General features: G+C 52.5%; 4 protein-coding genes across 4 annotated transcripts; 1 reads left to right on the top strand and 3 right to left on the bottom strand.

Moving 5' to 3' along the window:
- Nucleotides 1–63: 63 nt before the first annotated feature.
- BGZ61DRAFT_359962 (copper amine oxidase) lies at nt 64–2,583 on the bottom strand (the record flags this gene model as incomplete). The annotated part of the gene is made up of 3 exons (XM_046241125.1): nt 64–348; nt 419–2,216; nt 2,267–2,583. 3 exons carry the CDS (start codon nt 2,581–2,583, stop codon nt 64–66), a joined length of 2,400 nt encoding a protein of 799 aa, XP_046100704.1.
- A 2,501-nt stretch (nt 2,584–5,084) lies between these two features.
- BGZ61DRAFT_535668 (uncharacterized protein) lies at nt 5,085–6,011 on the bottom strand (the record flags this gene model as incomplete). The annotated part of the gene is made up of 1 exon (XM_046254292.1): nt 5,085–6,011. The coding sequence occupies one exon, from the start codon at nt 6,009–6,011 to the stop codon at nt 5,085–5,087; it is 927 nt and encodes a 308-aa protein (XP_046100703.1).
- Nucleotides 6,012–9,400: 3,389 nt separating this feature from the next.
- On the bottom strand, nt 9,401–12,167 carry BGZ61DRAFT_69524 (uncharacterized protein). The gene is made up of 4 exons (XM_046256996.1): nt 11,780–12,167; nt 10,545–11,702; nt 9,755–10,462; nt 9,401–9,665 (listed from the first exon to the last, which is right to left on the bottom strand). The coding sequence occupies exons 1-4, from the start codon at nt 12,018–12,020 to the stop codon at nt 9,481–9,483; spliced, it is 2,292 nt and encodes a 763-aa protein (XP_046100702.1). The 5' UTR covers nt 12,021–12,167; the 3' UTR covers nt 9,401–9,480.
- A 482-nt stretch (nt 12,168–12,649) lies between these two features.
- On the top strand, nt 12,650–15,081 carry BGZ61DRAFT_456968 (purine transporter). The gene is made up of 4 exons (XM_046246585.1): nt 12,650–13,064; nt 13,134–13,405; nt 13,469–13,520; nt 13,571–15,081. The coding sequence occupies exons 1-4, from the start codon at nt 12,984–12,986 to the stop codon at nt 14,933–14,935; spliced, it is 1,770 nt and encodes a 589-aa protein (XP_046100701.1). The 5' UTR covers nt 12,650–12,983; the 3' UTR covers nt 14,936–15,081.
- Nucleotides 15,082–15,417: the final 336 nt, after the last annotated feature.

Below are 15,417 nucleotides of genomic sequence, written 5' to 3'. Positions count from 1 at the left end.
GCACGATTAATCCAATGATTGAAATTTGAACTATCTTCTAATCTGGGCTTCTTTCTTGACCGATTAAATCGAGTCCGTCTCGTAATACAGGTCATCCGGCGAGTAGGGGAACTTGCGGACCACGACATCGCCCTTATACTCCCACAAGTCAACGAAAGCCGGCTCATAGTCCAAGTCGCAAGTGCCGTCATAGGCGCCGAAGTGGATGACATCGGTAGCGTCGCCGTCTTTGTAGTTTACTCGCACCATGTTCACCGTTTCGACGTTGGCGCCGACGTTGAAATAGTTGGTGGGCATGAACTGGATTTCAGAGTGGGCTGTTGTGAATACCGTTGTGGGGAGATCTCCCTGCAAAAATAGTTAGAATAAGTTCAGTAATTAATTCTCTCACAACCTTGATTCTGGTAGCTTGACGTACAGTATGAGGGACATGGTGCATGCCCAAATTAAGCCAGAGCACCAAATCAGTCTGGTTTAGGCTCTCGCTGTCAAAGAACCTGGAAAAGTCGACTGGCGGATTCTCTGTGTCTTGGTTGTTGTACGTGTGTGTGCTTCTGGGTTCCGTATCCTTCCGCCTAGATACCATAATATCGTGCTCAGCCCATTTTGCACTATTTTTCAAGACGCTCGAGTCTTTAACTGTGAGATGCGCGGCACCCGTGTACGGCAGGATGCGGTATCCTCTGTGCTCGCCATACTTGTTGTTTTCATCCTGGTTAACAACGAAAACCTGCTTTTGGTTGTTGTAGCCCCAGTTGAACTGTCCTTCATCTTCATTCTCGACATACGATCGGTTCAGCTTCATCGTGTTAAAGACCTTGCCCTTCGACCAGGGGTACGTAGTTTTATGGGGCACCTGCTCCATGAGCTGGACAGTGTTTTCTGTGCCGAGGATGTCAAAGTCGGCCTTGAAGTTGAGCACATGGTCGTGCATTGAGCCAGAAAGCTGATCGTGAATGTGGAATCCGTAGTCGTGGTTCTTGGCGAAAAAGGCAGCCTGGATGTATCCAGACGCACGAACCTCGACGGCAATCGAACCGTCCATGAAGAAGCTGTAACTAAACATGTAGTCATAGTTTCCGACTGTCGATACTGAGCGAACAGTGAAGTAAACATTCTTCGTCGCCGTCACGTATTCTGCCGAACTGTGTCGAGCCATGGGATGGTCTGCATCGAACTCGAACAGACAGATGCTGTTCAAGTGAGTGTGCGTCGTCTCGGAAACATAGAAACTCGAGTTGAGATATGTTGCGTACGCAGGGCAATCATAGCCTTTGAGGAGCTCAAATGCGAAAGGCCCAAACCCGTAGTATGTATCCAGGTATGCAGTATGAGACTGTGTCGGGTCACTTCCAGCGTAGTGGGCCAGGGCTTCCTGAAGACCCAGCTCATAGAGCACGCGCTGGCCTTTGTATCGAATATCATAGAGCGCCATTCCGCTATCACGGTCGAATCCGATGTAGAAGCTCCATCCCATCCACTCTACATACTTTCTTTCGGCGTCAACATTATATCGAGAACCCTGAGGGGCAGTTGCAACCGGAGGAGCCATCGTGTCCAGGGGAGGAATAGTTCCCTGCTGGTCGGTCTCGGCCCAAGGGCCTGACCAGTTTCCATCAAGCTTCTCAACCTTTCCGCTCCAATATGCAGCACGGAAGTCTTCAGTAGTGTCGTAGAAGATTCCATTGTAGTACCACCCTTCAACCGTCCACTTGGAGGTATCTCGGCCACTGACATCAGACATGAAGAAGAGGCCCATTGGCATCATGGACCCCACGTCAAAAATTGTTGATGGGTTGCTCCAGAATGTGTCCCATCGCAGGATTTGATCTCCTTCTTGATAAACCGGGTCAATGCCCCAGATTGACAGAGTATCATTGTCCAGACCGAGTGCGGTGGCGTTCCACAGATCCAAGGTAATGTCGGAGACTGTGGCACTCACTTGGAACAGCCATTCGTCATAGAGGGCATCCTCATCTGCGTCCAAGTTTCGAATCTTGCCCTCCGTCTTGCGAGTGTAAGGATACTCGAGCGCGGACCAAGTGGTGGTGCCATTGGCAACCGGCAGCGGTCCGACGAGAATATCTTGGTAGTACGGATTCTCATCCGCCTGGTGAGAGATGACTGCGTGGGCGTAACGAGTTGGGAGTGAGCCCGCGTCATCAACATATGACAATGCATCAGTCTTGTTGGGTCGCATAAGCTCAACTAGGAGACTGCATATGAAATTAGCCACAGAGCTCATATCGTAACCGGGGGTGCTTACAGAGTATTGTCCCAGCTCCCTGCATCTTCAGAAGCGGTGAGGTTGAGCTCCGGCTGAGCGAACATCCATTCAACAATACTTACAGCTTCCGGTTCAGTCAAGCCGGCCCAAATGTTTTCCTTGGGTGCATCGATATCGAGGGCAGCCTTCACGACACAGTCGTCGCGCACTTTCTGTCCTCTTTTCTCAATACTGGCCCCAAAGAGCTTCCGGCCATGGCCTTTTGTTCGCTGTTGAACCCAGGGCGCCTTTGGTAATCCAGCGGCGGTGGGTACCAAAGTGCCGAACATGAGGAAGGCTGCTGTAAGCAGCTTCATCGAGCTTACTGTCACCGACTTCATTGCTAATGAGCGAGCAGAGCTGGTTGGCGAATGTGGTGTGGAGGCTAGTCATGAGACTCAGATGAATGGAACATCATGGTGTTTTATACGCAGGCCTGTCTTCTGCAGTCATCCTGGAACGGAGATCTCGGGGTCCGTACGTTCAGACTCTAAAGCTAGATCACTCTGACAAAAGATCCGAGAACGCGAACGAAGAATCCAATAGTCATTTCTTGGCACGAATGCACGCATAGCCGGTTCCGGGCACGAGATAAGGACGTCCCACAGTCTCAATGGAGGCTGGAACAGTCGGGGAAGTATGTGCATGGTTGTTTCCAGGCTCCTGGTTGGTGTGAGAGCCGGACATTTTGGCTCACAACTTGGCAAAACCTGCCGGGTGGGGGACCTTTCATGTGTGTTGGTTGCCCGACTCATGGGTGAAGTGCCGGCCAAGTAAGTAGTCGATACTGATCGATTCGTGGTTGCATCAAGATAAGAGATGTCGGCAGGGGTAGTCGCCATGTGAGTAGAATCGAGTAGTCGCCGATGTGTAGTCTTCCGAGCCGGGTCAGTCTCAGCCAAGAAAGATCGACGATTGCCCCAGAGTTTGCCCTTAGCATTCACGACAGGCTTCATAGTTGATGTTTTGAAACAATGAGGCTTAAATCCGAGATCCTGCAATCACTCGCCGGTTTGACAGTTCCTTCGGCCGCGATATGACACGAACCTACCTCCGCTAATTCCCCATCAAACGCCAACGACCCGGCAGAGTGGAGAAGCTTATCTGTGACAACCTTGTCAGCTCCGAATCCGCGGGGCACCAACAGCTCTCTTTCCCCACGCACGTTATCTTCCCCTCATTCTTATCTCTCGATAGGTTAACATGGCTTTTTCTAGAGATCGGGGAACTAAGAATGACAGCGGAAGAGAAGCGCTCGCTTTAGATCAGTTGAGCGATTTTTCTCAGTGTGCGCTGCCTCGGTTGCGATCTTGGGGCTGATGACAGCCCGAGAGTCAGGAAGTTGAGTGGCGGGACAGTTCTGAAAGGTGCACCGGAACTCCGAGTAAATGAATGACGAAATCCGGCAGTGACGTCACCCTTGTTGCCTAGATACGCGCAAGCATTTAGACTTATCTAAAGCTTGAGTAGAGGGAGCAAAGCATAAGTGGAGTTGTAGATGATGGACTCGGGTTTCGGGCAGCTAACACACGGTAGACCGAAGGCGAGATTTGAGTGCGACAATGATGTAAAGTGAAAATGATGATAGGAGAGAGGACGTCAACCTTTATAACCATCTTCAAATGTGTTCACACCTTCCCCAAGCTAACAATATCCCGAGTGGCACTCTAATCCAGCTCAATCTCTACGCGTTGGGCATCTATTCGTCCATATTCCGAGGTAGCCGTCGTCTTGCAGGTTTGCGGGCGCACTCAAGCTGTCACGATGGCCACCATCGCCTCCTATAGATGTGTCCGAGGTATCAGGTCCCGTAGCCCTAATCTTAACAGCTCCTGGATGTAAAGCGCTTACAAAGGACCTTCCAATGCCGTTACAAATCACTCCTTGGCTGCATGTCGACTACCAGATGGCATAAGATGTGTTTCACCTCATGTAGGAGTGGACCGCTTTGGGAGATAGCTTTCACAATAGCTAGATAAGAGTAGTCAACCAAGGAGCATAGGCTCGATCGGGCGGCTTTTGTCGCATGCGGCGATGCTGATCTTGACCCGGCAGTGATGGCCAAAACAGGGAGGTCGGGCCCCAATGACTGTGCAGTTTGATTCCACACTACTCTGACACTTTTGCCCCCAAGCTATATATTTCCACAGTAGTATTGTGTGATTTGGCTGCAAAGTCCGTTACCAAGCTGCTATTTCTTGGTGGATCTAGCCCGTAAACGAGGCGAATATTGCCACACTTCAGTAATGGGCTGTCGTATGCTTCTTTTATTCTAAATGAGCTAGGTTCTGTGGTGCTTTCTTGAAAAGAATAGCAAGCCAAGGTGTTTAGGATGGCTTTATATACACCCTTTCGTTCACCCCGCTACCGGAGTCATATCAAGCCCCAAAGTAACATCACACTACCTATCTCTCAGTTTCGTGGGACCAAACCCAGGTGATAGCTTACTTAGCTCAGGTATGTCCTAAGCATCGCGTTGTAATAGCCTTATTGTCACTATACTCGTGTCCTGTGTCAACACCGGCAAATTCATGATCAAGAAGCACCGTGGTTCATGAGACCTGTCCTGTGTGTTCTCAGGGCTCTTGGCACATCTATTCACCTTGAAGCGACAATGACCTGGCTCAGCCTTTCTGGGGATGTTAAAGTCGACCATATCCAAGATACCTACCAACATCAAGCACCACGTTTCTGGCGAATGTGAATATTATTTGTGTTATGATTCAGAAGCTATATAAAAAGACACGAAGTAAAATAGAAACACAAGCCAGAAATGAACCCTCCTGTATCAACCCTTAGTCCATCGCATGGCTCACCCTTAAACAACCTTCGCCCAGGCGATGGTCGCACCGAGACGGTCACCCGACTCGTAGAACAGATACGTCTCACCATAGTATGTGACGACATCTGGAGACGCGACACGTCCAACATCGTTGCCAACGCCACTGGCCTTGTGGAGCAGGATGGGAACGGAGCCGACATCACGCAGCGTCCTGTCAATAGTCCTGGCGTAACTCTTGCCGCTGGACGCGTGGTAAATAACATAGTACTGCCCGTTCCAGCGCCAAAGCTTGGCGCCTGAGACGTTGGCTCCCTCTTCGGAACCGGGCTCGACGACGTAGTCAGGGTCCACAACCCATTCTTGTCCGTCCACGGACTCGGCCAGGCGGATGCGGCGAATATTGTCGACTTCGTTGCCCATGTAGAACATGGCGTAGGCGTAGCCGGAGAAGGGGTTGGGGTGCCTGAAGACGCGCGCGTAGCTCGACTCAGTGACATTTGGCCCTCCCATTTTGTTGTCTACCGCAATACCGCCGTAGTCAAAGGTCACGCCATCGTCGGTCGCTGCCCAGCGGGTTTGGGAGTTGGTTCCGTGGAAGTAAACAAACAAGCGACCCTCCTCCCAGTTCCACGCCGCGTCTGGGCTGGAGACGTGCGGCACCGAGTAGTGGCCCGGCCACACGTTTGCAATGACCGGGTTGTTGTCGTATTCGGTCCAGGGCCCGTCGGGCGAGTCAGCGTACATGAGCGAGATACCGCCGGGGTTCTCGTGCGGTGCGTAGTAGAGGTACCACTCCCCGAGCGGGTTGTCCAGATACGAGCCGGCATGGAACACGCTGGGGAAGATGAACTCGTTCGTCGGGTTGTATTGGAGCGTGCTCTTGTCCGTCAGCTCTCCCTGGTATGTGAACACTGGCCAACCCGCTGGTGGCGGTGCCACCTGGGCGCTTGCTAGCGTCGCCATAACCGCGCCTATAAGTAGACGGTAAGTTGTCGTGGCTTTGGTTCCGGTTTTCGTGCTGAACATCATCTTGTTGATTCCGCTAAGCTCGGGCACATCAAGGGACTGGCAAGAAGCAGTTGGTCGTTTACTCTGAACACTAGTAATATGGTCAACCATTGATCATTTCCTGTTTTCAAGATCCCCGTCCTCGCTTTTATAAGTATTTGTACATCTCTCTGTCCATGTCAGATGTCAAGACCGTCTCGGGCGGGTACCGATCTTCCCCGTTAGTAGGTCACTCTACCAAGAAACCCCATGAGATCAAGTCGCATGATTTCAGGTACCGACAGTCCCCGCTACCAAGCCCAAAAGGAGACATTCTTAATGTTGGGACAACGCACTCCAAGCACGACAGTTGGCTTGCCACGTCTCGAGGCAGAGCCGGGGAAGCCCGGGAATAAATACTACCCCGCAGCCAGTAGTAACCAAGATTTCGTCACGGGACGGAATCAGCTGGGTGCTAGGATCGGCCGCTAAGGTCACAGTTCCGGGAGACACGCATGAATGGGAGCTGGTGATGGCGATTCACGCGCAACTAGGACGCGCTGTTATAGGTGGCCTGGAAGAGCTAAGGTGTCGATGTGATGTGCAAGTGCGAATAAGTAACAGATAGAGTGATTAAATTGAACCTTCTTAGAGTCATACGGCCAGGACTTAGCTAGCTTTATATACTGCTGTGCACTATAGTTACGAGGACAAATGGGTGCATGTTGGAGGGGGCCTGAGATTGCATTGAGACAACTGTCGCACCGGCCGGGACACTCATCTAACAGGGATTCGTGGCCCACACACACCTTCCGCACCTCTGACAAGGTGTTGATTATGTTGCACTCAACAGATGAAAAGCATGGGGATGAAATCTCTTCGTTCTTCCATCTAATGGGCGTCAAGTTTCCTTTAGGAGGTGATGATGACTGCAGTTGCTTCGCTGGAAGCGTTGCCGGAGACGCTGGAAAAGAGTACCGGGATGTTCCATGTTCCATAAGGAAACCCTTACCTATGTTTATTACTGCTCTATTTCTTCAATAATAAGCATAGCGAGAGCCTTTAACAAATACCCCCAAGCCACTGGGTAAATGTGGCCCCTTGTCTCTATCCCAACCGCCAGCCATCATACTATCGAGAACAACAACCCGCCGAAGTCCGCGAAATAGCGCGCCGCCACGTGAACACCTCCTTCAGGACACCCTACCTGTAGGAAAGCAAGACAGAAACAATGCCAATTTCAGTGACCCGGGGGATCTTCGTAATGAGGCATTACTTTGCCAATGTTTTCTCTCCTTGCATGCCAAGAGATGCTGTGCGATGTTCGTGATGTGGTCTCACATCATCCGAGCTCTGGGTAAGACATCGGCCCTTTTCACGCCGACGTCATCACCGATTGATTGGGTTTATTCCTCTTTTCAATTGCCGAAAACAAAGCAAAGAAACGAAACTGTTTCTCGATGAAACAAAATAAAATGATTGAGCACAGGCCCACAGCCACAGCTGCAAGGTACGAGATTCGTCGCCAACTAGCGCCGATGCAATGGCATAACACTGCGAGGCGCCGCATGAGAACGGCGTCCAGGTAATAGGGACGCTTGAAATTACCATTATGGAGACTATGCAGACGTCCCGGTAGCCGTTGGTCATATCTTAGGCTGGCGCATGACGCAGCCAATTCCTGCATTAGCTACATCAAGCCTTCCCTGGTGTTGAGCTCGGCGAAGTTAAGATTCTTCCCCTCGGAGATTTGAGTCAGTATGGCGCGCGTACACGGCAGTCACAATGCCTGTAGCGAAAACTTACAGGGGATTACTGGTGGCAGCGGCATAGAATCGCGTGTTGGTACCGAGTACCAGAAGTAGAACAAGGGGGTTTCATGGTGGAGAAATGGGAGATGACTATAGTGTGTGTTGGATTGAGGATGAAGGTTCTAAAGATGCAAAGTGGGAAATGTATGAGACCAATGGAGAGACGTGGGAGAGGATGTGAGCTCTTTAGCCCTTCAGCGAGTGGAAATCTCAAAACTCTCTCCGACTCTCGGAATAGTAACTCTTCCCCTTCTCGATCGATGTCCGGAACCTTGAAAGTTGATATAGGCCATGGACCAACACCATGTGGTATTGTTGTATACAGCAGATAGAAATGACCACATTTGTAAGAAGCTCTTACCATTCTTCCTTTCCAATAGAGGGTCTTTAGGTCAGTCTTACAGATGAAGATAACCTCAGATAACCTCACACAGCCTAGATGATCCAGATAGTCCGGTGTCTTTGGCTCTAGCTGGTTATTGACCTGATCAATTGAAAAGCTAGCCCGTTGACGAGGCAGGCGGCGATGGACACCTACTATGATGAAGGAAAGGCTTCACTACCGTCACAACCGCAGAAATCCGATATCCTTATATATGTGAAAAATATTTTACCAGGGCCAAGAACAAGGGCAGCCTTGTTTTTGACAAATTGAATCTGACGCGAGCCCGAAATCAGCTGCCGCCCTGTACCGGAGCAGGCCGATAACAGCTTGTGGTTATTTTCGCCAAGCATTCCATTCAATAACACCAGGTGTCTGCGCAGATCTGGCTGAAGCTCCACTTGTTCGATGTTACGTTTGAGTTACTCAATCGCTACTCGTAACGAACAGCCAACAGCTGCCTTTGCGCTCTTTTAATTACATCCCAAACTCACCATGGCTGGAACCGCCAAGAATCCGAGCGCAAATCTCCACCCTCGCCGAATAAAATCCCCTCACCGGGGTAGTCGGAGGTTCGCAGGGGGGTTCGGAGGATTAGCATCTCCACCTTCCACCCCTTCACCCGTCTTCCGTGGGAGCTCCGTTCTCGGATCTGGGAGATGACTGCGGAGCCTCGTGGCGTCGAGGTCCACTTCAAGAGAAAAAACGGCGAAGGCACCACACTTTACTACGCAACATCCCCAACAGACATAGCGGAGGCTTAAAGTGCGATTCGCCGCGTCGTTGAGCTCGTCAGTTCGGGAGGCATAGTCGAGCAACACGCGCTGGACGCCTCCTTGGTACCCGCCGGCCCAGGCGCGCGTGATGGGGAAGGATGAAGTCCACGTGATTGTATTGGGAATAGGGGAAAGACAACAACGTACAAACAGAGAAGCGGCTTGTAGCAAAGAGAGTGCGAGTTCTATAGTGAGCTCGGACAGCCGAGACGCTCCGGATGCTTCGGGGTCTTTGGCTTTATCTAGCTATTGGCCTGAGTGGAGAAAAAGCTTCACTACTGCAATAGCCATTGAAACCCGATATCTCGATATGTAACACTTCGCCTTCAACGTAGACGCTTAATATTATAGTCTGACGCAGTAGCTGAAATGAAACCCACAAATTCCTAGTCCATACCTCATAATCACGCCAATCCACCCATCCGGGTATCTTAAAAAGAAGAGCCTGCAACAGAACCACATACAAGTACCATCCATCAACTCTTTGACCTACCAAACAGAGACCCGAGCCTTGACCTTCCACCAGAGGATTTAGTAGCACCTTGGGACTCGTCGAGAGACCCATCTTGAATAGTCTCTATCCTGATGTGGCTCTTGGGGAAAATTCCCAGCATGCCTTTGGAATTCGTTCCTATCCAGTACCATGCGTGAGGGTCGTCCCCTGTGACACTTGTCATTAGCATTTATGAGAGTCGAGAAACATGAACCCACAGGCCCTGCGAGATACATTGATTTGGGGGGATAACTTACATGCGAGGTTGGAAATCTTTGCCCCCTTTGAAAAGCTAAGCCAAACATTCGACCCAGCTCTTGACTTGGAATCCCACTCCCATTTGGCCACGCCGGTCCTCAGAGATCTAGGCACAGACTTGATGATGGCCTGCACCTTCTCGGGGGCCTCGAGCTGGACGGTCTTGCTCGGGAAGACGCCGAGCACCCCGTCGTGCCACCCTTGGCACCATTTCCCATCCCACTTGTCGGGATATTCGACGCCTAATATTCTGGCCCCGGCGAGGAATTGGAGGACTTCTGAGACGTTGTCAGGCCTGGATTGGGGCTTCCCGTTGCGTTGGCGGATGTGATCTTTTGTTGCTCGCGCTTCTGGTAAGGATGCGAGGTAGTCACGAGCCTCCTCCGGCGGGCCGGCGGGCAGCATGGGAGTGCCGCCAGGAATGATTAGGTCAAAGTCTTGCTGGTCTGCAGACGAGAATTTTGGTTCCTCGTACAGGACGGTTACCCCGGCGACTGTGGCCAAGGGCAAAGTATGTCGAGATAGGTGTCGGAACAGATGGTCGACGGATTGGAAAACAGTCGCGTCTCCCTCGTGGCAGGTAGATTTCAGCTTGTCACAGAAAATGCAGGCGAAGAAGACCTTTTCCAGGTCTTTGACGGCGACGTGTGATTTGTAGAGGAACCGAGAGCGATATGTCATGCCCCGGACCTGTTGTTTGGCCAGCGCTGGAGAACCTTGACGTTAGCGAAGACTCCAACACCCGCAGAGACGCGTGGCGAAGGGAGAGGAGGCGGTTGGGAGACTTACGATCGCGATCCATATCCTGGAGCAACTGGGAGTATATCGTCTTGTAGTCGCAATGCAAGCACTGGGCCATGGGCTCGGCGTAGATTGTCGTTTCAACAGCAAGCATGGAGCCAAACAGCATCTCCTGGGAGAAGTCTTGCTTCGAACCTTGGTTGCCCCCCGAGCCACCGACTTTCTTGATGGCCTGCCCGGGACCCCCCGTCGCAAAAGCTCTCGCTCCTTTGCAGAACCCCCCCAACAACGAAAGAGAGCTGCCCGGGCCGATGCTGCAGCTGTTCTTGGCCGCGTTTCCCAGCAGAGAGGCGCGGTGGGACGAGTGGGAGGTGGCGCTCGAGGAGATGGAGGTTTTCTGGTCAAAAGTCGAGTCCCTGGATGCCAGAGCGGCCGTGTTGAGACTTGAAGCTGTGTAGCTGCGGTTGATTGTCGAATCGCCCAGTTCGGATCCCTCGTCGCTGGTCTGATGCCAACGGCTGGACGAACTTGGCCTTTGTTGGTGGGAGGACATGTACGTGTTGGACTTGGGGGCCTGTGTCTCTGGCGAAGCATACGTGTTCTGGTCCTCGGAGTCGAAATCGACGAAACTGGACGTCTCCTCCTCGCGAATCCGGTCTCTGAGCATCAAGGATGTGCGCCTCGGTCGGTATGGAGCGTCTCCCCGCGGCTCCGGGGTCTGTACACCACGTATGCCTGTTGCACTCCCAGGCCGGGCCATGGAGCTCATGGTAATGGGGGATCCAAGTTCTAGGCGATCTAATCCGACGAAAGCACCTTCGGGGCTGCCTGGCCTCACCTCGGCTACTGTTTGTCGAGCAGTAAACTTGCTCGAAAGCGAGGTGGTCAAGTCGCCGGGATGGATCTGGCGGGGGATTGATCCCTTGCGTTCGGCATGCTCGGGTGAACGCGGCGACGGCTGCGTGACAATCTTTGTTAGATTTGCGCGCGCTGGGAGAGGCGGCAGAGGACGCAATGGTGGCGGCGATACGTCGAGCGCCGACTCGGTCGAGAACCTCTGGATCCTCTCGAGCAACAGCAGGGCCAGGGCCTTTGTCGCGGCCCTCAGGGCGTCGAACTTGGCCTCATCGTACGACGAGGCCTCGATATAGTCCTCGAAGTCATAGAGCAGAACATCCACAGCTCTGACCTCGGCGATGACGTCGGCTGCGTGGGCTTGTGGTCAGTAGTGGAAACAAAACGATGATATTTGCCTCATCAAGCGCAGGCCAGTCTAAGCTCACTGTTTCGGCAGATCAGGTCTATGAGGAAAGCGTGCAATTCAGGCGTCGGGCTCTCGACGTAAGGCGCGAGTCGCTTTACAGCGCGCTCTGCGTCTCGGAGGAGAAGGCTGCTTGCGCGTTGAAGCTCAGCTCCGCGGCGAGGGTCGTTGGAGCTATCCTGTGAATGCACTATCCCCAGACTGGCCCATTTGATCGTCTCCCGAAACGGGCGGAAGAGAAGCTGGTGGGCCTGGCTAGCCATTCTTGGCTGTATGTGCTCGTAAAGACGTTGTGGTCACCTCGAGCGGCCGATCTTCAACGAGTAGGGGAGAGCATAAGTAAGTCGACCCGCAGGTAAGGTGTATTAAATCGAGCAATCATTCTTCCGCGCGTTGGCGATAGCAGACAGTCCGCCATGCCGGTATTATAATTGCACCAACCAACGCCACATCGCTTTCTAGGCACTTACAAGGCTCGGCACCTTTGCTCACCGTCGGCTAGCTAGCCAGACATGACACCCTTGTTGCCATCCACCACACCATGCGGCAAAGGTCCGACGCAGCGCCCGCATCGCTCAGGCCAACACCCACATGCGAGGCGATTCTCGTTATAGTTTGGGCTAGCGAGAAAGGAGAAAACGGAGACTAAATGGCCTCGGCTCGAATCCCGATCATGGGAGATGATTGGTGCTGGAAGCACACGAGAGAGGCACGCTTTGCCATGCTGGGTATGGACCGCCGGTGTTGGTTTGAAATCACATCGATAGTTTCAGCCACATTCATTAACCAACGGAAATTTACCGCATGCCCTATTCAGCAAGCAAGGACCCTGATTCTATAAAGAGGCTTTCAATGGGTGTTTTGGAAGACGGCTGATATCGCATGCATTAGTGCGAGTGGAAGTTACAATGGCAGCCAAGGCCGGACGTGTCACTCAATGGGGAAGGACATTTCCAGCACCTCATGCATCAGAAACCGGCTGAATCCTCCTTGGGTACCATTCGTTACCAGCATCTAACAGGGGGGAACCAACGGCCGAACTAAGGTAGAGAGGTTTGCTCGAAGCATTCTAGAATCCATGCCTACCTCTGACATCTGATTTTGCTTATTATTTACGGTCCCCTCCTAATTCCTTTTTCCTCGATCAGATCTGCTCTATTCGTCAAACGTATAACTTATACGCCCACCCATTAGCCTCAGTAGCACCCGTCTTGCATGTGCGCATCATGACTTGGGTGTCAAGCATCAACGAGCGGGTAGCCGCAAGCCGTGTGGGCAGCTGGTTTCGCCTTGACGGCTCCGGTCATGTAAGTAACTCCATCTACGACTGACAATGGATCCGCGGGAACAAGCTGACTGGGGAACACGGCAATTAGGCTCGCACGCGTCATGGCTCCAAGTTTCTCACAGAGATCCGCGCCGGCATCATCACCTTCTTCGCCATGGCGTACATCCTCGCCGTCAACTCCAGTATCGTCGCCGACTCCGGAGGCACCTGTGTCTGTGAGAACCCGGCCGCGGACGACCCCATCTGCGCCCAGAACACCGACTACCTTTTGTGTAAGAACGAAGTCAAGAGAGACCTCGTCACTGCAACGGCAGCCATCTCGTCGCTTGCCACTTTCTTCCTTGGTCTGCTGGCGAACATGTGAGTCGGGCCCACGAACCCAAGGCGCGTGAGATGAACCAGACGCTGACTGTAACAATTTAGGCCTGTGGGAATCAGCACTGGCATGGGTTTGAACGCCTACCTCGCATACGATGTGAGTATACTCCCTCCGTACTCCTCCAGCTGGTATCTAATTTCTCCTAGGTCGTCGGCTTCCATGGCACCGGCCCCATCCCGTACGAGGTCGCCATGACTGCCATTTTTGTGGAAGGCCTCCTCTTCGTCGGCCTCACTGTTTTCGGCCTCCGACAGTGGCTTGCACGCGCCATCCCCAGGTCCATCAAGCTGGCTACCGGCGCCGGTATCGGCCTGTTCCTTACTCTTATCGGACTCTCCTACGGCCAAGGCATTGGCTTGGTCCAGGGCGCCACTGCAACGCCCCTCCAGCTGGCTGGATGCCCCGTTGACGCTCTGCTGGAAGACGGATCTTGCCCGGGATCGCACAAGATGCGCAATCCTACCTTGTGGCTGGGCATCTTCTGTGGCGGCATCCTTACCGTCGTGCTCACCATGTTCCGCTTCAAGGGCGCCATTATTGCTGGCATTCTCATCGTGTCCATCATCTCTTGGCCGAGGGGAACGTCGGTAACCGTCTTTCCTAACACGCCCGTGGGCGACGATGACTTTAACTTCTTCAAAAAGGTCGTCTGGTTCCACCCTATCCAGCGTATTCTTGTCGTGCAACGGTGGGATGTTAGCCAATACGGTGCTCAGTTCTGGCGTGCCCTCGTCACTTTCCTTTATGTGGATATCCTCGACTGCACTGGTACCCTGTATTCCATGGCCAGATTTGCCAGTCTCATCGATGACCATACCCAAGATTTCGAGGGCTCGGCCACAGCATACCTGGTCGACTCGATCAGTATTACTATTGGCTCTCTCTTTGGTACATCCCCCGTTACCGCCTTCATCGAGAGTGGTGCTGGCATTAGCGAAGGAGGCAAGACGGGTATCACGGCCATGTCTACGGGCATATGCTTCTTTATTGCCATTTTCTTTGCCCCAATCTTCGCTTCCATCCCTTCGTGGGCTACTGGCTGCGTTTTGATTCTGGTGGGCTCCATGATGATGCGCGCTGTCACCGAGATCAACTGGCGTTATATGGGAGATGCCGTGCCGGCCTTCTTGACCATCACCGTCATGCCCTTCACCTACTCCATCGCCGACGGTATGATTGCTGGCATCTGCAGCTACATCATCATCTCGCTGCTCGTTTGGGCCGTTGAGACGCTGTCTGGTGGCAGGCTCAAGGCTGCCGGAAGGGAGCACAAAGACCCGTGGACCTGGAGGATCCCCGGCGGGTTGCTGCCCGGATGGCTCACCCGACTCTTCAAGGGCAAGAAGGACTTCTGGCGGCCCTGGCCCGAAGTTGAGTCCGACCATGACCATCACTCGACCATCAACGAGCACGAGTTGAACAGCATCGGCCAACACCAGACCTGGGTCAAGCCCGGTGATGCTTTGCCATATGTGAAGACGGAGATCCGATCCGGCGGGGGTAAGGAGTAGACGTGGGTCATAGAGGAAGATTATTTTGTACGATAGAATGCTTAGTGTGCGAATCTGGCCTGCGGAGAGTATCGGTCTATACCATCATGTCCTGGTTGTATCAATGCTTTTATTGTCCCGAACGTGCTGTTTGACTTGCTGCCGAGGATTTTTTTTTTTTTAAATATTATCTCTTCTTTTTTTTGTCCGAACTCCCATTGCATCCCATTACAGATTGATGACCTGGGCCTGTGCACGCTAAAAGTCACAACAGCACAGGCAATGGGGACGTGAGTGATGAGCGACTGGGATTATAGCCAGGATCTTTGACATCCTTTCGGGTGTTTTCTTGTCAGATCCCGGCGGGTCAGTATCCATAAGGCAGGGAACGCTCCATTTTATGGGTAAAAGTAGAGAGTCTTGAGTGAGTAAACTGCCATCGCCTTTTGTGAAACGAGACACACTTGACGTGTTTCCACGAACCCTTAACCATACCTAATTTG

This window comes from Ilyonectria robusta, assembly GCF_021365365.1.
Source record: "Ilyonectria robusta strain PMI_751 chromosome Unknown BGZ61scaffold_18, whole genome shotgun sequence".
Taxonomy (NCBI): Eukaryota; Fungi; Ascomycota; class Sordariomycetes; order Hypocreales; family Nectriaceae; genus Ilyonectria; species Ilyonectria robusta.
Note: the sequence above shows the minus strand (reverse complement) of the source record. Positions and strands in the feature narration are given on the sequence as shown.